Here is a 25,890-nt window from a genome sequence, read left to right as displayed (position 1 = left end):
AGACAGGAGTACAAGATGGTTCCGTTTATTCAGCTCTCTCGAAAGTGACTTCAGCAAGGAACGCATCTGAGCTGTCAGTGTCAGAACAGCCCTTTTTATACCTTTAAGGCTCGCGCCTAAAAGAAACGGCCGTGCGTCTTAGCCAATCAGACGCGGCCAAGGTTTATTCATAGTTTAAACAGTATTTACAAGGCATTTTCTTTTACAGATTTTACATTGGTTATATACAGACTTAACATGTACAGTCTAGCAAAGTCTAGGAAACATCAAAGAAGATCCAGTTGTCATTTGAAAAGCACCTTTAGTGCAGTCTAGCAATTACAAAGCTTTGATATAACAGAGAAATGTATATAGTCTAAGCCTTCAGTTTCAAACCAGTTCCTTCCAATAGATGCATAGTGTTATCAATTCAGAGCACAGCTGGGGGAACGGAGCCCCCAAGAGTTGAAAATAATGTTAGAGTGTCTCCATGGTGGTTTCTTCCATAAGCCTCATAAACCTCCAGTGTTGGATGAATGCTCCAACACTGGAAGTTTTTAAGAAGATGTTGGACAACCATTTGTCTGAAATAGTGTAGGTTCTCCTGCCTAATCAGGGGGTTGGACTAGAAGATGTCCAAGGTACATTGTTGTTGTTAATTTCACAGCAGGTCAGGAGATGTTATAAATACCTGTTAAATCTACATGTAGATTGAAATGCATCTTTATTGTTTGTCATAACATATCATAAGAATTCTAATAGAAGAGAATATTTGCATCTCAGAGTTGAACAGTGGGGTCTTTGATGCTCTCTGAACTTGGTTATTTTCTTGCAGATGTTTCATTATCAAGCTTCATAACTTCATCAGTGATATTACCTAGTTTGTTAATGAAACATCTGCAAGTCAACAAACAAGTTCAATGACCACCAATTGTAAGGATTCTTCTTGAACCCTTGACTTGAGCCTCACTACAGCCAGAAGTTTGGTGTTTGAGTTCGTGCTTGTATGCAAAATGATTGATATCTATGAGCTACATAGGAATAGGAATTTGGACTAGCTTTGCTTTTCCTGGAAAGTTAACATGTAAGACTGACTGCTATAAAAGCAAAATGGAAATGAATTAGTAAGATGAAAAAAATTGGCACTACCTACAATGGAGGAATGATTGGTGGAATTTGCTGAGGTAACTAAATTGACTTTGATCAGAGAAAAGACAAAAGGAAACCCTTATGGACTTTTTGCTTGCAACAGAAAAAAATAAACTAATAATTTATTATTTTGACAATTAGAATAGATCAGCTGTGCCCTTAGAGTAAGAAGTGAATTTACAATCATATTTAGAATTGCTGTAAAGAAGATCAGAAGCTACTTCTTTCTATCCTTTTTCTTTGTTTTTCTATTACTTCGCTTTTATTTTTAGCATTTTCTAAAGACATTTAGAAGACATTTTCTGATAAAAGAGGATAGCAACATTTTAAATCTAATGTGGAAAATATAAACTGTTTATTTTCTACATCAAATTTGAAATGTTGTTATCCACTATTGACAGAGAAAACTTCCATCTATATTTATTTGTAGTTCTGCATTAGATGAAAAATATCCTTATGCAACTGTTTTGGAATATCAAGGCCCCAGATAAAATCAGTATGTTGCCATCTAGGAATATACTTATGGAAAACTAAGTTAGTGAGTCGCGGGATCAGATGATTGATATTCTCTGGATTCACAACGAAGTCATTTCCACCATTCCAAATAGCTGTTGGCACAGTTACATCTTCAATTTTATAAAATGGGGGCTTGGTCTGTGGAGGAAGAGACGCAAAAAATGAAAAAGTCTTCAGTTTGCCTATTTCCAGATATTTCATCTTTCAGTAATACCAACATTCTTGTTCCATGCATCCAGATCTGGAAAAAAATACCTATTCTTTCAACTTTTATGATACACAATTCTTATTTTGTTACTGATAAATTACAAAGCTCTTTTACATTAAAGGTTTAATTAAGCTGTAACTCAGGATGAATCACATCTGTATATTTTGTATCATTTCAATCATTTCAAAAATTGCTGAAAAAATATATTAAAATATTTTAAAATATGTTAAAATATGTTAATATACATACATACATACATACATATGTATTTTCAAATTCAGCTTAAACATGTGACATATATATATATATATATATATATATATATATATATATATATATATTTACAACCTAGTCTGGGGTTCTTGAAAATGTGAAATTTACATACTTGTATGCAATTAAAAGGAGATTTGTATTATGATACTTTGGTATGGAGCAATTGTATTCATAATATTTAATACATTAGTAATTTAATAATTTAATATAGAAAATCACATTTTATAATGCACTAATTTACAAGACTTCCAAGAAAGAAGAGGTGACCTGAAAAAAGAGAACTAATGACCATAGCAGAATGAAGGCTCAGCAATACATTGACTCTTTGATACTTCTTCTCTGGACTAGGAGATGACTTGAGATCACCTACAAGTGCTCCAGACAACTTTGTGGCCTCTTGCAGGTTTAGAGCTCCATGAGATAAACAGAAAAGTTATTAAAATTTAGGAAACTGCAAACTAAGCTTGCCAGATAAATTTGAAATTAGATTTCGGAATTAATTATAAAGAATCCTATCTATAGAAAAAATGCTTTTGTTTTGATAAGTTTTCCAACACTGGACACTAGAGGGAACTAAAGAGAACCAAAGATTACAATAAAAGAACACAAACTTAATTTATAATTTCCAAATGAAGCAAAATATTTCAACATTGGACAAGAAAGGATATTTTTGAAAACTAGATCCAAAAGTTAATTTTAATAGTTTATTAGTTTTAATAGTTTTTGCCTCTATAAACAGACTGTCTGAAAGATGCTAGGGAAGCAGAACAAATTCTCCCTGACAAAATTGAGTCTGCAAGATGCTACACTAACATAGAAAAAAACTGGCTACAAACACTACAGCTTTAATTTAGCACATTTTCATCCCATTTAGACTTTAATTAATCCAGTCCAGGGAGAAAACCTGCTTTGAAACAATATGAATGATAGTAGTATGCAGAGTAGGCTGACACCAAGACCGTGGGAAGTAGAAATATTGTGAAGATGGCTGCCCACAAACCATGCAAGCATATGACCCATTATAAACATTGTAACAATGTCTTCCTTACCATGTTATATATAGCTTTGTTCTGATTTCCATAGTCGAAATGTTTAAATTCATTTGATTCAAAAATCTAAATTAGGAAGAAAGAATTGTGTATACTTAACAAACTTTCATATTTACTTTCTTTAAAATCTGAAATTTAATTCAATTTAATTTTAATTTATTGAACTTTTAAGCTGCCCAACTGATGCAAACCAGTAGGGAAGGTAAATAGAACCCACCCATGTTTCATGGAGATGTTAATCAATAGGGGAGAGAAGACAACCAGCCCCTGATTTGACCTTCTTTTTCCTATTTCCAGCAATTGAAACAGATTGTAAGGAAGATACTGTTGCAAAACAGCATCTCCAGTCCCAACCCCAAAGATTGCCTAGATTAATACTATGAGATCGAAAGCTCTGGAGAATTTTAAAAGAACCTCTACTGCCCTCCAGATCTCAAGAAACTTCATTCAGTCACCTAATCAAGGTTATATCCGCCCCAGGCCCAGGCTCTGAATTCTGATAAGGTCTAGATCAGGAGTGACAAACTCAAGGCCTCTGAAGATCTGAAGAAAGCTTCTTGGATAAAAAAATGAAATGTCTTCAAATAAAAACAAGGAAGTCCAGTTGCCTCTTGAAAAAAGTACCTTTGTGACAATCATGACCTAGATTACTGAGAATCTCCAAAGACAAAATTAGATGTTAGTTATTTTACATGTTGGATCCAGACAGGTCCTTTGAAAGAGGGAGTATATTGTAGCTTTCTTTAAGGTGACCAGCACATTCTTCCGAAAAATAGGCACTGACTCTCAGATGCAGGGAATTATTGCTATTTTTGGCTACACAAGAATCAGGCAGTGCAAGGCTTCAAGCACAAGTTGCAGAAAGTATTCTAGAGATCACAAGACAACTGCTCTGACGTTAATGGGAGTTGATATTTAAATTACTGTGGATAAGCCCAGAGTTATGATGAAGGTCTTGAATTAGAGCCATATTCCATCAACAACAACACTACTGTGTTTTAACAAATAATTACAGGATTAAGGACAGTGATCTAGACCCAGCAAAACCTTTTTGGCTCAGGTGCCAAAATGGTGTGCATGGAGGGGTGGGCTACTAGCCGGAACAGGAGAACGCCCATTCCGTTGACGGCAATGGAGCACATAGGCTTGCTCCATTGCCGTCCAGTGTGCATGTGCCGTGCATGCGCACCAGCGCGATTCCAGTAAAAATTACTGGGTTTTTTGCTTCTGCGCATGCATGGAAGCAAAGAAGCCGGCAATATTTCCTGCCAGAAAGAGATTTCAGCTGCTGCACATGCGCAGCAGCCGAATCTCGTTGCCGCGCCTAGAGCAGCAGCTGGGGCCAGCAGCAAAAGTGACTTGCCCCAGCTCCAGCCGTGTGGCCTGCTCTTTGATCTCCTGGGGCGAAGGAGAGATGCCTGTGGCACGGGGGAGCACAGAAAAGGCCACCCAGCCTCCTCCTTGTGCCATGGCCTCTACAGGAGGTGATCTAGGTAAGCAGGGGCAAGGGGTGTGGAGGGGGGAGGGGGGGAGCGAGAGCAAGCAGCACTGCAGGGGGAGGGATGGTGAGTGGCACAGCGGGGGCGGGCAGGGTGAAAGGTGGATGCAGCTGCAGAGAGCCACTGCCATGAGAGGCGTGGTGGCTGCAGGGAGCTGCTGCCGTGAGAGGCATGGTGGGTGGGCAGGACAAAAGGTGGCTGCGGGCCTGTGGCTGCAGGGAGCCACTGCCATGAGAGTGGCAGGTGGCAAGGCAAAAGGCAGCAGGGAGCCTCTGGGACAGGTGTGGGGGGATGAACGGTGGCATGCAGCGGCCACTTACTTAGCCTATTTCTGGGTTTTATTTCTGGGTTTTCTGCATGTGCAGAAGCGAAAGAACCTGGAAATCTCATCCTTGAGTGAGATTCGACTTATGTGCATGCGCAGAACTGAATCCCATGTGGGGCAGGCGCACACAGGACACAGGGGCATGCAGAAGCGCATGCACCCTCCCAGCCTGTTCCGGTAGGGCTGGAAATGGTAGCCCACCCCTGTGTGCATGCCCACACCTATGCCCTCCCTCTGTGCATTTGCACAACCCTCACACACACTGCTCCCCCATGCGGATGCGCCTAAGCCTCACTAAAGCCTCCTGAAGCCTGGGGAGGGTGAAAAATGGGCCAATGGGCTAACTGGAAGTTCAGAAATAAACTTCCAGTTGGCCTGTTGGTCTATTTTTCATTGTCTACAGGGTTCAGGGAAGCCTCGTGAAGCCTGAGAATGACAAAAATCAGCCAAATAGACCAATCAGAAGTTCCTTTCCAAACTTCTGGTTGGGCCATTTTTCACCATCCCCAGGGTTCGAGAAGCTTTCCTGAAGCTTGGGGAGAGCAAAAATGGCCGAAAAGGCTGAAAATCAGCTGGCCAGCACACACATGTGTGCTGGAGCTGACATAGGGCAATGCCTTGCATGCCCTCAGATATGGCTCCTTGTGCCACCTGTGGCAGACCTGCCATAGATTCACCATCATTGAACTAGACTTTAGTTTTCAAGGAAGTATTTGCAGAACAGAGACTTGAGCATTCCTTTCATATATATACATTTACATAAACATTTAATCAAATGGCAGCAAATAGTGCCATTCTATTTTGATTTACAAAGAAAATTAGAAAATGAAATTTTACCTGGGTCCAATGAAATATAGTTTTCATAGAAGTAACATCAGGAAAAATTCCAAAAAAAAGATCAGCTCGACTCTGGAAAAAATCCCAACACAAAACAATTAAAAGATTTTAAAGATACAGAGATAATATACCAATGAATCTTCTTAAACACAAAAAGAGAGGCGCATAGATTTTTAAAAATTGTCTGTAATGAGAAAGGTTATTCAATTCTTTGCTGACAATGATCTTAAAATTTTCAAACCAAGGTACATACATTCGGTCTCATTATTGGCCAACAGTCACCAAGCAAGGCGACTGCAGGAAAGGAGGTGGGGGCAAAAAATGAAGATGCAACTGCAACTGTGTAATCAAAGTTTCATAGGTGTTGTGGTTGGCTCTGGCCCAGCTCCTGCGCCAAGGAATGTGGAGGTGGATGTGGGGGAAACATCCACATGCCACAGGTCTGTTTTGCTCCCGATAGAATCTCCTGACGAAGGCTCCTCTGACGAAGGAAACATGAGTAGCAGGGAAGGGGGGCGTTTGGCAGACAGCCCAGGAGGAGATCAATCATCCTTATCATCCCTGGATTCTGAACAAGAACTTATGACAGATTCACGCACGTGTAGAGTGATGCATAGGAGAGAACAACTGAAGGATTATTACAGGAGATAAGTGAGGCCACCTGTGGTTGGGTGGGGCTGCTGTAATTAGTGCTACAGCTAAAAAGAACAGTGTGCTGGTTTAGCCTTGTGGAAGTTTATATGATTCATAGTTCGTCAAGATCGTGGTTTTGCTGTTTCCCTGTTCAAGACTGTGTGTGGACTTTCTGGACTTTGGAATTGGGACTCAATTTCCCAGTTACTGGGTGAGAAATTGGATTGCATTTAACCTGTGCCTTGTGTGTACCAGAAAATCCCTTTGACATTTAAAAAGGGAGTTTTTTCTGCTTTTCTGTTGATAAAGACTTTTGGTTTTCCTTCTATCGTGTGGTGCGTATCTTTCCGGACTAATTACAGGTGGTTGGGACACACCGGCAGAACAATAGGATTAACTAATGAAAACAAACTAATTTTAAAAGTTTATTTATTTTATTTATTCATTTATTTAACTTCTAAGCCACCTAATTCCTAATGGTCCCTGGGCAGTCATAAGCAATATAAAACAATAAAATATATAACATTAAATAACATAAAAAAATATAATCCAGTAAAAACAAACAAACAAACATTTGTTCAATACATTCATCTCTCTGGGGCCAAGTAGTTTCTCTATGGCCCCCAAGCCTGCTGGAAGAGCCATGTTTTCACATCCTTTCGGAAGGCCAGAAGGGTGGGAGTAGTACAAGTCTCTGGAAGCAGTTGCTTCCATAGTGCCAGAGCCACCACAGAGAAGGCCCTCCCACATGGCCCCACCAATCGGCATTGTTTGTCCGACAGGACCTGAAGAAGGCTGACCCTGTGGCCCCTGGTCGTTCGCTGGGAAATTGATGGCAAAAGACAGTCCTGTTAATAATCTGGTCTGATGCCATGTAGGGCTTTATAGGTAATAACCAACACCTTAAATTGCATCCTGATAGGCAGTGCAGCTCGCGGAGCAATGGAGTTAGGTGGATGTAACTAGGTACACCCACAATAGCTCACGCAGCTGCATTTTGGACTAGTTGCGGTCTCCAAACACTTTTTTGTTGTGAGCCGCCCCGAGTCTTCAGAGAGGGGCGGCATACAAATCTAATAAATTATTATTATTATTATTATTATTATTATTATTATTATTATTATTATTATTTTTTTTAAGATTAGCCCCATGTAGAGTGCATTGCAATAATCAAGCTGTGAGGTGATAAGGGCATGAGTAACTGTGAAGAGACAACAAAGGAGAGCAGAAAATTGTCCACAATCCACTTACCACATTTATATTGTTTTCATTAAAACCCGTAACAGAAAAAAGTATTTGGATGCAAATATTATTTAATCCTGGGTAGCTGCATAGATTGGCAATGATGTTCTTTTCCTTGTTGCTTAGAAAAGTAAAGTCTTTACTTCCCCATAAATACTGCAAAATACAAAACCAAATATTATTGTAAAATTCTATAGAAGCTCTTCTAATTTTATAGTTAACAGTTCCTCATTTAATTCAGCAGATTCAATACACCCGTTAATTTTGTAAAAAATGTGACTTCAGTAACCGAGTTGTCGAAGCGTGGAACTCATTACTGGACTCCATAGTGTCATCCCCAAACCCCCAACACTTTACCCTTGGATTATCCATGGTTGACCTATCCAGATTCCTAAGAGGTCAGAAAGGGGCGAGTACAAGTGCACTAGAGTGCCTTCCGTCCCCTGTCCTATTGCTCTCCTATATCTCCTATACCTTTCTTCTATTCCTATATCTCTTCTTCTATTCTTTAATTGATATGTTCTATTACTATATCTTCTTTTCTATTATTTCTTAGATATTTTTTACTATGAGTATCTCCTCTATAACCTTCATCATGTATTTTACTATGTGTATATAGATATATACCCACTAAAACCCTTATTGTGTATTGGACTAAATAAATAGATAGATAGATAGATAGATAGATAGATAGATAGATAGATAGATAGATAAATATTTTAAAATACATGCAATTTTTCTTTATTCAACTATTCCAGTGAATTTATGTCCATTATAATTAGTAGGTATTATTTACAACATTCATAAATATAAAGCATGCCAATTACCATCCATCCATGATAAAAATACAAAACAATAATACAACATATGAACTACACATCTTAATCAGGGCAAATCAATAGATGCGATTTACATTGACTTCTGTAAAGCCTTCAACTCAGTGATTCATGACAAACTACTTCTAAAACTCAAATCCTACGGCATCTTAGGATACTTCCATAGTTGGATAACTGTGTTCCTATCAAACAGACAACAAGTTGTCAAAATGGGGAGCGCCATATTTAATTATGTTCCAGTTAAGAGTGGCATACCCAAAGCATCGTACTTGGACCAACACTCTTCATACTCTATATAAATGACCTTTGTGATCACATTACAAGCAACTGCGTTCTCTTCACTGATGATGTAAAACTTTTCAACACCACCGATAACACAGCTACTCTCCAAAGAGACCTTGACTTTGTGTCTGAATGGTCAAACACCTGGCAACTCCAAATCTCAACCAAAAATTCTCCGTCCTACACATTGGCAAAAAGAATCAGAACACCAAATATAAGCTGAATAAACAAGACCTTACAGACAACCCTCACTCAGTAAAAAATCTTGGAATACTCATATAAAATGACTTAACTGCCAAAGCCCACTCGAACAACATCACCAAAAAAGCTTCAAGAATTAACTCTGCTGTTCTGTTCGAGTTTGTGCAACACGAAATCGAAGTTTGAGACCCTGTAAAAAAAAATTCCTGCATTTCTGAAACTTGAAATTTCATGACTTTTCAACATTTCAGGGGTTCTCTCTATGAGAATTGGGGGGGGGGCCTTAGTTTTTGCTGGGCAAAAAAAGTCGCACTTGTACTTTTTACGAGTCTGTGTGACTCGCACCGAAAATTCTTTATCTTAAGTGCTTATATTTGGTCAATTTGAAAACTTCTTTCCCTTGGAAACTAGGTTGAACATTTCTGCACACAATGAAAGGAAAATTGAAACAAAAAAATAATGCTTATTTGTTTATTTTGTTCATAAAAGCCCGCCTGCCCCCTTTTTTGTGAATTGTTTTTCAATTTATAGATAGTTTAGTCTGCAAAATGTGTACAATTTTACTAACTTTGGTGTGGGATTACTAGCTTGAACATTCCTGATCATAAGAAAAATATAAAATATACTGAAAAAATGATGCTTATTGGGTTTTTAAAATCAGAAATAAGCCCCCCCCCCCGGCTGCTTGCAGCCATTTTCCCTTTAAATTTTTTTAAGGCTCCAAATCTGAAATATTTTTAATATCTTAGACATTGATTTACTCAATTTAACATTGCTGATCATCATTTAAAAAAAATTGCGGGGGGGATAATTTTCTTCTGGGCAAAAATACTCACATTGAGTCTGTTTCTGGTCTTAAATGTGGTCTTTTTGAAAACATTTTTCACTGGTAAACTAGTTTGAACATACTGATATGAAAATTGAACTGAAAAAATTGATGCTTATATTTTTATTTTGATCAAACTCCCCCCCCCTCCCCAGTTTTGAGCATTTCATGTAAGTTCATATTTTTTTAGGCTACAAATCTCTAAGGAATTTTCTCCCAAAAGTTTTGATATACTAAATTGAACATTCCTGATCATAAGAAAAACAGAAATGAACTGAAAAAAATTATACTTATTTGTTTATTTTGCTCACAAATTGGCCACCCCGCCCTCTGCTTTGCTGTGTGCCATTTTTCTCACTTTTTCTATAGAAATATTGGAAATATCCTTTTGAAAAGCAAGCACATGATAGCCAGACAACTAATTTTATGAAAGAAATCCATTTTACTAAAAACAAGTATGTAGTTTTGAAATTAACAGCATAATTTTTATAGAAACATAGAAACATAGAAGACTGACGGCAGAAAAAGACCCCATGGTCCATCTAGTCTGCCCTTTTACTATTTCCTGTATTTTATCTTACAATGGATATATGTTTATCCCAGGCATGTTTAAATTCGGTTACTGTGGATTTACCTACCACGTCTGCTGGAAGTTTGTTCCAAGGATCTACTACTCTTTCAGTAAAATAATATTTTCTCATGTTGCCTTTGATCTTTCCCCCAACTAACTTCAGATTGTGTCCCCTTGTTCTTGTGTTCATTTTCCTGTTAAAAACACTTCCCTCCTGTACCCTATTTAACCCTTTAACATATTTAAATGTTATATAAATTGAAATAATTGAATACAGCGGGGGGGGACTTTTATGTGCAAAATAAACAAATAAGCATCAATGTTTTCAGTTCAATTTTCCTTTCATTATGTTCATAAATGTTCAAACTAGTAATTGCACACCAAATTTAGTAAATTTGTACATTGTGTGCAGGCAAAACTATCTATAAATTGAAAATAAATTCACAATAAGGGGTGGTGGACTTTTATGAGCAAAATAAACCAATAAGCATTAATTTTTTATTTCAATTTTCATTTCATTGTGTGCAGAAATGTTCAACCTAGTTTCCAAGGGAAAGAAGTTTTCAAATTGACCAAATATTTTCTGCCGGCTCTTGGCACGAGCCTCTAATTAAATGCAAAATTAACCAAAACAGACACACACACGGGAAAAGTCAACAATACTTTCTTTCTCCACAGAAAAATAGAAGCAAAACCCTCTTTTTCTAGTCAAAGGGCTCATGGGTAAAACAAACAGACTTAAAGGCAGTGAATAATGGATAATCCGAAGAGTCAAGGCAAATCCACAATCACAAACAAATAATCTTCCACACTGAAAGGCCGGCATGCTGCCCATTTAACAGCAGCCCTAATTACTCGAACCACACCCAACCAAAGGTGAACTCTCTTATCTCTTGTAATACCTCCGTAGCTGCTCTCTTCTATTAATGGCTCTTCGCATGCGTGGGCCTATAACTGCTTCCTCATCAGAGTCCAGCGAAGATAAGGAGGAGGAGGAATGGCTTCCTCCTGGGCTGCCTGCCAAGTCCCCCTCTGAGTGTCCCATTTTACAGTCACTCCCTGCTTCCGACAATACTTCGCTGCCCGAAGCAGTTGGCAGTAAAACAGGCCTCTGACACTGGGAGGATTCACCCACATCCACCCCCACAATCCTTGGGGCAGGAGCTGGCCCAGAGCCAACTACAACAAATATAAGCACTCAAAATAAAGAATTTTTTGTGTGAGTCACACAGACTCGTAAACAGTACAAGTGTATAGTGGAGCAGAAGGGTTAACCTAATACTACATAGCTTCTGTTCTGGTAATTTTACACTGCTAACCAGAGCATACAAAACTTTCACCAGACCAATCCTTGAATACATCTCATCTGTCATCATCTGGAACTCACAACACATTTTGGACATAAACATTCTAGAACATGTCCAGAGATACTTTACTGGAAGAGCCCTCCACTCCTCCACTCACAACAGAATACCCTATGCAACTAGACTTACAATTCTAGGCTTAGAAAGCTTAGAATTACGTCGTCTAAGCATAGCCCATAAAATCATCTGCTACAACATTCTTCTTGTCAATGACTACTTCAGCTTCAACCACAACAACACATGAGCACACAACAGATACAAGTAAACCGCTCTAAAGTAAACTGCAGGAAATACAACTTTATTAACTGAGTAGTTGATGCATGGAACTCAGTACCAGACTCTAGTATCATTGCCTAACCTTCAAAACCTTACCCTTAGACTATGACGGGTTCCGGTTCAGGTGGGGACACAAGCAGGAGGGCAGAGGTTGCAGCTCCGCCGGACTACGGTTTTTAACATCAGAAAATTAGGAGTTATAATCTGAGTTAGGAAAAATGCTCTACTTGTTCGGGGAGGTGAAGTGTTATTGGCTCTGAAGACCCCCGATTCTACAATCTTCCATGGCATTTGGAGCTGTTTTGTCCTAGAACGCGGAACACCAGCAGGAAGATCAGCTGGGAGGCGGAAGATGGCGGCTGCTAGCTGTCACACCACCCAGAGAACAAGAACCTGATGAAAACCAGGAACTAATTAAAGCTTGTTAAAATCAGAAACCGAGGATTGATCCGAGGGGATCCGAGGACAGCTGCCCCCTCCCTCCCCGGTGGGCCCAGGAGGTCAAGCGTGGTATGGTGGGAGTGCTGGCATTGGAGGGTCCATCGGGTAAAGCAGAGGTCCCCAACCACCGGTCCGCGGACCGGCACCGGGCCGTTGGGGGTTTTCAGCCGGTCCGCGGCGCCAGGGCCCCCTCGGCCTTTCCGCACCACCAGCGGCGCTCCCCCCGCCAGCCAGCCAAGCCCCGCGCCCGCCGGAACCGGCTCCTCGCTCTCCCCCCGCCGCCCGCCGCGTTTGCAGGAGGTGGGGAGGGTCGGGCGGCCCGCCAAGGCCAGGAGGGATGCCTCTGCCCCCCCTTCCCTCTCTCCGCCCGCCACTGCGCCTCCTTGACGCCGAGAGGAAATGCCGGCAAAGGCTTTTCTCAGCGGAGGTCTTCAATGTCAGGGGCGCAGGGGCGGTTGCACGCGCTCCCTATCTCCCTGCTAGCCCACTCGGAGTATTCAAAATAAGAAAAACCTTTGCCGGCGAAGGCTTTTCTTATTTTGAATATTCCGAGTGGGCTAGCAGGGAGATAGGGAGCGCGTGCAACCGCCTGTGCGCCCCCGACATTGAATATCACCTTCGCCGGCCCCACCTCTCCTGCAAACCCCCTTGCTGAGAGCCCGGGGCGAAAGTCCTCTCGCAAAGGTGAGGCGGGCAGGGCGTGCGCGCGTCACTGCTGAGAAGAACGGAGAACGAGAGTGAGTGATAGCAACAGACAGCAAGATAGAGAGAAAGTGAGAAAGAGAGAGTGAGAGAAAGGGGGGAGAAAGAGATAGCAAGAGAGAGAACGAGAGAGAAAGAGCGTGAGAAAGAAAACAAGAAAGAGAGAGAGAGAGAGAAAGCAAAAGAGACAGAAAGAAAACAAGAGAGAGAAAGTGAGAAGAAGAGAGAGAAAGAGGGGGAGAGGGAGAGAAGGAGAGGGAGAAAGAGAGAGGGAGAGGGGGGAGAGATAGCAAGAGAGGGAGAGAGAAAGAGAGAGGGAAAGGGGGGAGAGATAGCAAGAGAGGGAGAGAGAGAAAGAGAGAGGGAAAGGGGAGAGAGGGGGGAGAGAAAGAGAGAGGGAGAGAGAGAGGAGATAAAGGAAGAGGAGAGAGAGAAAGGAAGAGAAAGAAAGAAAGAGGGATAGAAAGAGAGAGAGAGTGAGAGATGCTCAGTGAGCCTTTCTTTGAAGTTGCCTTTCTATCTTTCTTTCTTTCTTTCTTTCTCTTTCTTTCTTTCTTTCTTGCTCTTTTTCTTTCTCTCTTTTACCTTCCCTTCCTCTATTTCTTCTTTTCTTTCTCCTTCCTACCTTCTTCCCTTACTCTCCCCTTTCATAAGTTTCCTTGCTTCCTTCCTCTGTTCCTGTCCCTTCCCCCCTTCTTTCTTTCTTTCCTTCCTTCCTTTCCTCCCTCCATTTCTTGCTTTCCTTTTCCTTCCTCCCTTCTTTCCTCCCTCATTCCCTTCTTTCACTCCTTCCTCTCTTACTCTCCCCTTTCACACCTTTCCTTGCTTCCTTTGCACCCTTCTTCTGTTCCTGTCCCTTCCCTCTTTCCTTCCTTCCTTCCCACCCTCCGTCCATTCATTCACCCATTCCTCTCTTGATCGCCCCTTTTACGGCACCGCTGACAGCTAGCTCCACCCCCCACCGGGCCATGGAAAACTGGTCTAGCTTAAAGCCGGTCCCTGGTGCAAAAAAGGTTGGGGACCTCTGGGGTAGAGGGCCTTTACGGAGGTAGTGAGGCGGCCATTATAGTAAAGGAGGAAGCCAGACAAATGTCACGAGGGCCAGCGAGCTATGGCGAGGCTTATAGAGGGAGAAGGTAATTGTCCCTGTGGAGGAGAAAGGCGAAGAAAACATCGTGGAGGCTGCCGGCTTGTGGCGAGGTTTGCAGAGACCGTGTGATGGCTGTGTGGCTGTGCAGTGTTGCTGAAGGAGTGGGGAATTGGAGATGCCACGCAAACATCAAGAGCCAAGCGGCATTGTGGAGACAGAGGGGCCGAGATCAGTGGCTGAGGCATAGAGAGAGACTGAACACTAAACATTTTTTGAGCTCACCTCTGAGAACTGGTGCTACATGCTTCAGACTTGTTGATTAATGAATTTTAATCTATCTCCTATTTTCGTAACTTTTTTAATAATTAATTTTTAGATTTTTTTCGTATTAATATTAGTATTAATATTTCTAATTTTATTTTAACCTTATTTTTAATTAAATTATTGGTTTTTTTAAAAAATTGATGGATAATTGGGGTGGGTTTAATAATATGTATGGAATGAGTGATTGGGATGGGTGGGATGGGTGGGGTGGGTGGGATTAAGGTATGGATGAGGTAAATGGGAATTGTATGAATGATTTACTTGGCCCACATGACGTTAGAGAGGCGGGAGAGGAGGAGGCACCAATCTCTGGGGTGGCAGAGGGTCGGAATATCCTGGTGTTGCTGGGGAGAGGCAGATATGGCGGGAGCCACAAAGTTAGCTATTCCAGGGGAAGGAGAGATTGCTGCTTAATAATGATCCCTTGTTCCGGATCCATGAGCTCAACCTAGGGCACTGGTGACGAGTGTAAATCTGGCCCTGGGCTCAGGCTGCTGCTACTCAATTATAGGTGGATGATAAATAAAGCTCTCCTCATCCAGGATTTGATTCTGGATGAGGAGGCCGACCTGGCATGTGTGACTGAAACCTGGCTGGGCCCAGAGGGAGGAGTTCCTCTCTCTGAAATTTGCCCAGCCGGGTTTCATATATGGCATCAGCCTCGACCCCAAGGAAAGGGGGGGGAGTGGCTATTATAGCCAGGAAGAGCCTTTGCCTGCGTAGACTCGTTGCTCCAGAGATTGCAGGTTGTGAGTCCCTCCTGGTGAAGTTGGACTTAGGGGTTCAGGCAGGCTTGTTTCTCATATACCTGCCCCCCAGCTGCATGTCAACAGCCCTGCCTGTGCTGCTTGAGGAGGTAGCCGGGCTGGCAGTGGGGCTCCCCAGACTTATTGTCTTGAGGAACTTTAACCTACCATCACTCGGTGAAACCTCTGGGCTACCACAAGAGATCATGGCCACCATGACAGCCATGGACCTGACTCAAGTAGTACAGGGTCCGACTCACGAGGGGGTGCACGCACCCGACATGGTATTCCTCTCTGAGCAATTAAGCAATGGTCTGAGACTAAGGGGCTTAGAAGTGTTGCTTTTGTCATGGTCAGACCATTTCCTACTGCGTCTTGACTTCCTGGCTCCAATCCTTCCCCACAGGGAGGCGGAACCGACTAGGTGGTTCCGCCCCAGAAGCCTGATGGACCCAGAGGGCTTTCAGAAGGCGCTCGTCCACAGTTCGGCAGAGTCTCTTGCTGAGGCCTGGAACAAGGCTGCAGCAGAGGCTCTTGACCGGATTGCGCCGTTACGACCTCTCTGCGGTGCTAGACCCCATAGAGCTCCATGGTTCAACGAAGAGCTCCAGGAGTTGAAGCACCAGAAGAGACATCTAGAGAAGCAATGGAGGAAGAGTAAGTCCGAATCCGATCGAACATTTGTAAGAGTTCATATTAAGACGTATCATGCCACCTTGATCGCATCAGCGGAATCCCGCCCAGCCACTCTGTTTAGGGTGACCCACTTCCTTCTTAACCAGGGGGGAGTTGGGGAACCCTTGCAGAGTAGTGCTAAGGATTTTAACACGTTTTTTGCTGATAAAATCACTTGGATCCAGGCGGACCTGTACTCCGATTGGATAACAGACTCAACTGACAACGAGTCAGTGGAGGTGACTGGGGCCCGTACTTGTCCATCTGTCTGGGAAGAGTTTGATCTGGTGACACCTGATGAAGTGGACAAGGCCATTGGAGCTGTGAGTTCCGCTACCTGCTTACTGGATCCATGTCTCTCCTGGCTGGTTTCGGCCAGCAGGGAGGTGACACGGAGCTGGGTCCAGGAGGTTGTCAACGCTTCTTTGGGGAGGAGGTCCTTTCTGGCTCCCTACAAGGAGGCACTTGTGCACCCCCTCCTCAAGAAGCCTTCCCTGGACCCAGCCATTCTTAACAACTATTGGCCAGTCTCCAACCTTCCCTTTATGGGGAAGGTTGTTGAGAAGGTGGTGGCGCTCCAACTCCAATAGTCCTTGGAAGAAGCCAATTATCTAGGCCCTCAGCAGTCAGGATTCAGGCCCCGCTACAGCACGGAAACTGCTTTGGTCACGTTGATGGATGATCTCTGGTGGGCCCAGGACAGGGGTTTATCCTCTGTCCTGGTGCTTCTCGACCTCTCAACAGCTTTCGATACCATCGACCATGGTATCCTTCTGCACCGGCTGGAGGGGTTGGGAGTGGGAGGCACTGTTCTTCAGTGGTTCTCCCCCTACCTCTCCGGTCGGTCGCAGTTGGTGTTAGTGGGGTCTCAGAGGTTGACCTCTAGGCTTCTCCCTTGTGGAGTGCCTCAGGGGTCAGTCCTCTCCCCCCTGCTATTTAATATCTACATGAAACCGCTGGGTGAGATCATCCAAGGACATGGGGTGAGGTATCATCAATACGCGGATGATACCCAGTTGTACATCTCCACACCATGTCCAGCCAATGAAGCAGTGGATGTGATGTGCTGGTGCCTGGAGGTTGTTAGGGTCTGGATGGGTGTCAACAGACTCAAACTCAACCCTGATAAGACGGAGTGGCTGTGGGTTTTGCCTGCCCAGGACAATTCCATCTGTCCGTCCATCACCCTGTGGGGGAAATCACTGACCCCCTTAGAGAGGGTCTGCATTTTGGGCGTCCTCCTCAATCCACAGCTCACATTAGGGAAACATCTTTCAGCTGTGGCGAGAGGGGTGTTTGCCTGGTGCACCAGTTGCAGCCCTATTTGGACCAGGAGTCACTGCTCACAGTCACTCATGCCTTCATCACCTTGAGGCTCGACTACTGTAACACTCTCTACATGGAGCTACCTTTTAAAAATGTTCAGAAACTTCAGATCGTGCAGAATGCAGCTGCGAGAGCAATCATGGGCTTCCCTAAGTATGCCCATATTACACCAACACTCAACAGTCTGCATTGGTTGCCGATCAGTTTCCGGTCACAATTCAAAGTGTTGGTTATGACCTATAAAGCCCTTCATGGCATCGGTCCAGAATATCTCCGGGACCACCTTCTGCCGCACGAATCCCAGCGACCAGTTAGGTCCCACAAAGTTGGCCTTCTCCAGGTCCTGTTGACTAAACAATGTCATTTGGCGGGACCCAGGGGAAGAGCCTTCTGTGTGGCAGCCCTGACCCTCTGGAACCAGCTCCCCCTGGAGATCAGAATTGTCCCCACCCTCCTTGCCTTTTCTAAGATCTTTAAAACCCACCTCTGTCATCAGGCATGGGGGAATTGAGATATTCCTCTCCCCCCCAGGCCTATATAAGTTATGCATGGTATATGTGTGTATATGTTTGGTTTTTAATAAAGGTTGCTTGGTTATTTTAAATATTAGATTTGTCATATTCTGTTTTATTATTGTTGTTAGCCGCCCCGAGTCTACGGAGAGGGGAGGCATACAAATCTAATAAATAAATAAATAAATCCACTGTTGACCTCTCCTGGTTCCTAAAAGGTCAGTAAGGGGCGTGCATCAGTGCACCAGAGTGCCTTCCATCCCCTGTCCTAATGTTTCTCTTTTACTAGTACCATGTATATAAATATTATTATATCTATGTTTACCACCAATACGTTCTTGACAAAACAAACAAACAAACAAATAAATAAATAAATAAATAAATAACAAATAATAAAATAATACTTTTTGAACATGGGGAACTGCCAGGGTTGGATTCTGGATCCTTTTGCTGCTGGTTTGGTGCTGGGTGCACCTCCGTGCTTTGCAGGTCCACCCGCAGCAATCAAAAAATACCTTCTGAGTATGTGCAGAAGAGAAAAAAATATCCAAATGGTGGCACCCAAGGACCAGTACTGACAGAACCATCTCAATGACATCATTGCCGAGATCTTAAAAATTCATACTACGGTAGGTAATACTAAGTACAAATGTATTGTTCAATCATACTCTAGGAGAAACAACTGTCTTTTTAAAAAAGTGGCGAAAGAAAAAATGGAGATAAAATAAATACAATTTTTAAAAAGTCAATTACTTCAGCAGTACTTTTTAAAATCAAATATTCTCTGTGTAGTTTCATGTAAAATTCTCCATCATCTTTATAAAGGATAAAGTTAAGACAGCAATTTTTTGTGAAATATTCTGTCTATGTTCATCTCTAATAATGTAGGAGAGTTCCTTCAAACAGCAAGCATTTGTACAAAAGAAATCAATGAAAATTGAAAAATTCTGTTCAGTTTTGTAGTCACATCTAGATTTATTACATGATGTCTTATTCAAGAGGGGAAATTGAAGTCATTTTTTGTGTTTAAATTCAGAAGGTTGGGGGGGGATCCATATAAATTCTGAGGGGGGAAAAGAGTTGAATTTTAAACAGATGTTTAAATCCTACTTCCAAATTATACAAACTGCAGGAGATAATAACAAATCTATATTTGTACACTGAATCAAATAGTATAAGAATGTAAACCTATGAGAAATGCCTACCCTTTTAATTTTGTAAGGAAGTTGTAAGATATATTTAATCATTCCCTTGAAGTCCTCCAATGTGCTGGGTGGTGCAAGACACATTAAAAGCTTTGTCTTCTGAGCAAGCTGTGGAAAGGCTGAAAAAGTAATAAGACCTGAAAGAAAGATATGTTTTTAAAAAATGGAAATCAAGCTAAATGTAAATGAAAACAAAGTGTCAGTATTTGTAATGATATTAAAGTAATGATGTTGCTATACTTGTTTTGTTCCAAGATACACAAAGCATAAGCTGGCAAGAAAGTGCCAGCTATCCTCCTCCTTCCCCTCCTCTTATTGTTTTTATAAAAGTGGCTTTATTTTCTTTGCAGCAAAATATGTGAATTGATTTCATCTGAAGATTTGAAATATGAAGAAATTCTGGATTGGAATTCTGCATGAATTCTATTAATAGGATATAACAAAAACAGAACACGGTTGGAAAATTAAGCCTATTTGCTCAAACAAATAGAGAGAAGGCAAATAAAAAGATATGAAAGGGCTTTGCTTGCATCCAGGCCAGTGGTGGGTTGCTCCCAGTTTGGCCCAGTTCAGCAAACCGGTAGTGGTGACAGGAGGAGGCTCCGCCCACCCACCAGTGATGCTTCTATGCATGTGCAGAAATGTTGGGTGCAAGCATGAGCATGAACCAATAGCAATGGGAATTAAAACCCGTTACTGGACACAGGCATCTCATAGTTAAAAGTAATCTAAAAATTATCTTCAGCAAGGACAAAGTTCTACTTGGTTTGGAGATTAATAGTAGAAGACCAAATGCAATGTTTGTGATTAGTCTCACAAAGCCTTGATAACCACATTTTGCTTAACTCAAAGTTAAAGTTTCAATCTCATTCTTTTCCTAAGAGGCACTTTCCCTCCCTCTAACAGGCACATAAAAAGCCTATATTCGTGATTGGCTAAGCAGCTTGCTTCTTCACTATTGCAGCATCTTTCAGAGGGGAAAAGAGAAATAAATAAATCATTTATTTGCATCCATCTATCTATCTATCTGTCTGTCTGTCTGCCTGCCTGCCTGCCTGCCTGCCTGCCTGCCTGCCTGCCTGCCTGCCTGCCTGCCTGCCTGCCTGCCTGCCTGCCTATCTATCTATCTATCTATCTATCTATCTATCTATCTATCTATCTATCTCTATCTATCTAGCTATCTAGCTATCTAGCTATCTAGCTATCTAGCTATCTAGCTATCTATCCATCTATTGCAATGAATGCCAATCAGTTTCCAGTCACAATTCAAAGTGTTGGCTATGACCTATAAAGCCCTTCATGGCATCGGACAAGAATATCTTTGGGACCGCCTTCTGCTGCATGAATCCCAGCGACTGGTTAGATCCCACAGAGTTGCCCTTCTCCGGGTCCCATCGACGAAACAATGTCATCTAGCAGGACCCAGGGGAAGAGCCTTCTCCGTGGCGGCCCCGACCCTCTGGAATCAACTCCCCGCCGGAGATTAGGATTGCCCCCACCAGTGTTCCCTCTAATTTTTTGGGGGGTGGGCGGAAAAGTATAGTGTCTGAGCGGCAGTCCCTTCGGGACTGGGCGGCACAGAAATAATAAATAAATAAATAAACAAACAAACAAATAAAAAACCCACCCTGTTTTGCCTCAGAGAATTTCAAAATAAAATACTGTACTGTGTGTCTATAACAGTGAGCTCATAATAGGGCAACTTTATCAATATCAAAATGCCACTTAAAGAGTTGAGCTAGTTTCAAACTAGATTTTGATTTTCTTTCTCTCTTCCTTACTCCCATTCTTTTTCTTTCTCTTTTCCTTCCTCTCTTTTTTCTATCTGTTTCTCTCTCTTCCTCTCTTCCTCTCTCTCTCCTTCCCTCTCACTCTTTCCCTCTTGGCTTTTGGGCAGGTTTGGAAAACTCTGAGTTGATGATGATTTTTAAGTGAGCGATTGCTCACTGCTCAGCTTAGAGGGAACTATGGCCCCCACCCTTCTTGCCTTTCACAAACTCCTTACAACCCACCTCTGTCATCAGGCATGGGGAAATTGATTCCCCTGGGCCGTTTCCGTTTTAAGTATGGTTTGTATTGAGATGTATGATTAGTTTTTATATTAAAGGTTTTTAACTGTTTTAATTATTGGATTTGTACTGTTTTTGTTGTTGTGAGCCGCCCCGAATCTTCGGAGAGGGGCGGCATACAAATCTAATAAATAATAATAATAATAATAATAATAATAATAATAATAATAATAATAATATCTATCTATCTATCTATCTATCTATCTATCTATCTATCTATCTATCTATCTATCATCTATATATTCTGTTCCCTATCTATCTTTCAAGAATTCAAGATAAATTTCTTGCTGTCAAGAGACTATTATATTTTAACCTCTGGCTTATACTTTTGGCCATATATTTCAGAATAGATTAGTAAATAAATTGTTGATCATTAAATAGCTATGCTGCTATACGGCTTGATCATTGAGAAATATGCAAAGATGAAATATGATTCCTTCTTAACTTACCAATTGAAGCTCCTTGAGAATGGCCAATGTAATATAAGCTATCCTGCTTTGTCTTATTTAGAATAAAGTTTATAGCTGCAGGAATATCATAAATTCCCATTTCATGAAAACTGTAAAAGACGGATACAAGCAAAGACACAAAACACTGTATAATAAGGTACGGGTAAAAAAAAATCAGAAGGCTGCAAGTTTTTTTTTTAAATCTTGCCTTTATTGTTTAAAAATAATAATTTAAGATGGTGAATATATTTTACACACCTTCCTCCTCCTATTTTTGCCATAACCACTACCCTGTGAGGGGAGTTGTGTTGAGAGAGAATGACTTGCCCTAAGGTGGGATTGAAACTCATAGTCTCTTGGTTTCTGGCCTGTTTGTATGACATAAATCAGGGGTGCCAAACCTGCGGGTCAGATGCGTCATGCACTGGCCAAGCCCACCCCTGTTTTAGCAAAGGGGGGGGAAATTGTGATACATCATGTGATGACAACATGTCATAATGAGTTTGAAACCCCTGACACAGGCACCATAGAAGTGAAGAAAGCTGTTTTTTAATTACGGTACATGTTTGGCAATTTTACTTACACTAACCCCATTAGATTTCCAAAATAGTAGCTGTCTTTTTAATTGTTTTATTATCAAATTATAAATTTTACAAGGCCGAGTCTTCCTTATGCTGCATTTTAGCAAAAACTAGGGAGCCTAAATTCTTCTCCATGCTTCATAGGATTTACCTTAATGAATAGGTCAGACCAGTAAAAGAATATAATAGTGACGGATCAGTCTTGCTTCTATTTAAGATACTATACTCTCTTCTGTTGTCTCCACTTTCTTGTTTTCCAGTTGTTTTTTCAGAGATTTGTAATTGAGTTCGTTGAGCCTCTATGAAGTTCATTCTGTTTATTTCCTTTAACCTGTTTCCTCTTAAAAATGCTGGGTTATTTTCAGGCACACCTTCCTCTTTTGTATAGATGATGCAATTTTGGCCACAGAGAACTTGCTGTTGTTTAAAAGTTTCAAGCCAACTTTGATTACTTGTGACTACAGGTGCTGTCTCACTTAACAACAGAAATTTTGGAATTCATTGTTGTGGTCGAAATTCAAGGATTACCTGTAATACAATCTCAAAAGGATACGTCTCCCATTTTACAAAACCTAATCAATTTCTCTGGAAGAAATATGCTTTTCTTTAGTTACTAGGTAAACTGTTCCTAGCTTTACCTGAAATTCCAAAATTCTTCTTGGTCAATTGTTAGGTTCTGGTGTCTTCTAGACCACGAAGTCCCTCTGTTATTTAATAGCCAAACATCATAGCCAGCATCTGCTAGAACAAATCCCAGGCTATTGCTGGGAAGATTGAGGAGCCAACTTCTTCCTTCAGTCACAACACCAGATACCAGTATCACAACTGGTTTAGGCTCTTGAAAATAAGCAACATTAAATATTATAACATTTAAGGATCATTCTAGCAAAGAGCATTGTATTTCTATTAACATAGTACATCACAATTCTATCTTTATGCTATCTATGGAATCTCGAGGCTGAACATAGAAACATGGAAGATTCATGGCAGAAAAATACCTCATGGTCCATCTAGTCTGCCCTTATACTATTTCCTGTATTTTATCTTAGGATGGATATATGTTTACCCAGGCATGTTTAATGAACATGAGCATAAATATATGAAAGCTGAATGGAAAGTAATGTTTGTAATTTTATAGATTGCCAATAGATATATTGACATGCTACAAGCTCTTTAGCACCTAGAGTTTCACTTCAATTATTGGAAAGTTGCTATCAGAAGAGTTAGAGTTGCTATTGTTGTGACATGGAAGCCTTACTGAGACATATCATTCCACTTTAAGCAATGTGCCATGACTATTTTTTTTTACTGTCAAATGAGATTAATAATTTAATGCACTTTGTTTATGATACTATATTGACAGAAGTAATGTGCATGGATTTTAAAAATGGCAAAAATGGTGAATAACGAAGAACTTATTTGCACCAGCCAGAGCAAACAACTTGTGACAGCAACAATTGATTTTCACATGAAAGTCAATTATTGTTTCTATGTTTCTATAATGCTGCTTGCGTTAATTTGAGCTCCCTTTTCTCCTTTCAATGTGGATGAAATGATAAACTTAGTCTAGCCCACTGAAAATAGCCCCAATATAAACATTTTTGCTTGCTCCATTTGTAGATAAATGGTTGAAAACCACAGAGCACTTGATCAAAGCAATTCAGAGTTTGTTCTCAAATTGACTGGGAAGAAGAAATTGAAATTGTTACAAAACTGTCTGTGATTTTTCAGAGTATAAGACACACCTTAGTTTTGGGGGAAGAAAATAGTGTGTCTGGGTGGGGGGTGTCTGCCAACCAGATATTCATCCAGCTAGTCCTTAGCCTGGTCAGCCTCAGCACATTTGTTCACTCCCTGGTTTTGAGGTTGAGATTGGTGAGGGACATGCTTCTATGTACAGCACAGCTGATCCTTAGAGGGAGCTCCAGTGACTAAAGCAGGCAAAGCGGGGAAGCAAAGGCAGCAGCTTTTCCAGGTAGCCATTTTGGGCACCATGCATGTGTTTTGCAGCTGAAAATATAACGCGCGCAGCCTAAAAACATAAGCCATTGTCAGTGGCAATCTCTGCAGCCAGGAAAGGGATGCATAAAGGCTGAAGGGTAAGGGTCGGCAAGTGGGTGAGGCTACATTCAGAGTATAAGACCACCCAAATGTTCAGCCTCTTTTGGGAGGGGAAAAGGTGTGTTTTATAATCCAAAAAATACGGTAAATCCTAATAGAAGGACACCAGATTAAAGATATGTCTTAATTAAAGGACATCAGAATGGAAAAAAATATCTGTCCTTGTCCACACTATATTCTCTTTCTCATATTTTTTTACCTTGTCATTTCATGACATTGAAAATGCTTTTCCCTCATTGGGGAAATTCCCTCCCTCACCTGACTTGTATTAAAACAGTGAAACTAGCAGACATTTGCCTTAGAAATCTCACCATACTAATAATTCATCTTCAAAGTACCTGTCTTTTCAGGACTGTTTATTCCATTAGGAATTCTGTTTACTTTGAGATAATAGCCATCACTTGTCAGGATTTCATACTCTTCACTGGGGTATCCCCAATACTGAATGATTTCACTCTGCAAAAAAATAAATCAACAACACCTTGAAAAATAATATTCAGGAGCATTACTACTATAACCATGCATAATGTGATAAGTATTTTTTAAATGACTGGTCATACTCTTTTTCTTCCCTGCTATTTTTCTTCCCTGCTCTTTTTCTTCCCTGCCCCATTCTTTGTCACTATGTGGGAATAGGTACAATCTAATGTTTTTCAAATTTAACAACTTGTAGATGTATCATCCTTCCCATGCTGGCTGGGGAATTCTGGGAGCTAAAGTCCACATATCTTAAATACTGTACTGGTATATTTTTCCCCTTTGTGTGCAGTGGGATGTTCCTGAAGTAGAAGTTAATGCCATATTTTTATATTCTAAAGAGCATCCAGAGAATAAACTGACTCTGCCCTGAATTAAGGGATGGTGAGGAGACTATAACATGCCAATTAGTTGGGATTAAATGGTTTCAAAAGCAATAATAGATTAAATGCAAGGTATCATTAATTATGTATCTTACAAAAGAAGCAGTTTGGTGTAATGTTTAAGGAAGTCTTTTTAGTGTGAGTTACTCAATATGGAAATAAAAGTTGAACAATACTTTTCAAAACTATCTCCCAGAATAACCAAAACAGTCAAGAACTTCAGCCAGTTAAACCCCTTTTCTTGATCATCTGGCTGAATAAAACATGAGGATCCTTTCCCCTTTACAAACACCCTGATGAGTCATTTACAATGTTCATCAAATGTTCAGGATTCAAATATCTTCCATTTATGGATTTTTCTGAGGTCACTGCATGTTGGATTAAGCATATCATCACCCAAACCAGCCACATTGTGGGTCTCTGCAAAGAAAAAAACATGTAGATCAATCATAAAGCTTTGTCAGTATAAGTTATTTTCAATACAAACCCTCTAACAAATCAACCAAACTTCCATCTTAATCTGTCTCTGATGTTTGCATAAGTTATAAAGAGATCATCATAGGGCATATAAAAATAATGTTGTGATCCAAACCAGTAAATTGATGTGATTTACAATTTTACTTTTGCATTCATTTTCTACTTGTCATAAACCAGGCTTTAAAAAAAAAAATTATTAAATTTTATTTACAAATGTACAAAACATAAAAGAATAATCCAAACAAA

At 40.9% G+C, this 25,890-nt stretch overlaps 1 protein-coding gene across 1 annotated transcript; it reads right to left on the bottom strand.

The window, feature by feature from the left end:
* Window positions 1-9: 9 nt before the first annotated feature.
* On the bottom strand, window positions 10-25,581 carry LOC139167643 (lipase member M-like). The gene is made up of 9 exons (XM_070752331.1): window positions 25,477-25,581; window positions 24,646-24,763; window positions 22,825-23,023; window positions 21,606-21,715; window positions 19,088-19,224; window positions 7,720-7,866; window positions 5,836-5,907; window positions 3,175-3,240; window positions 10-1,782 (listed from the first exon to the last, which is right to left on the bottom strand). The coding sequence occupies exons 1-9, from the start codon at window positions 25,576-25,578 to the stop codon at window positions 1,549-1,551; spliced, it is 1,185 nt and encodes a 394-aa protein (XP_070608432.1). The 5' UTR covers window positions 25,579-25,581; the 3' UTR covers window positions 10-1,548.
* Window positions 25,582-25,890: the final 309 nt, after the last annotated feature.

This window comes from Erythrolamprus reginae, chromosome 5 (assembly GCF_031021105.1).
Source record: "Erythrolamprus reginae isolate rEryReg1 chromosome 5, rEryReg1.hap1, whole genome shotgun sequence".
Lineage (NCBI taxonomy): Eukaryota > Metazoa > Chordata > Lepidosauria > Squamata > Dipsadidae > Erythrolamprus > Erythrolamprus reginae.
The sequence above is the reverse complement of the archived record's forward strand: the minus strand, read 5'-3'. Positions and strand labels throughout refer to the sequence as shown.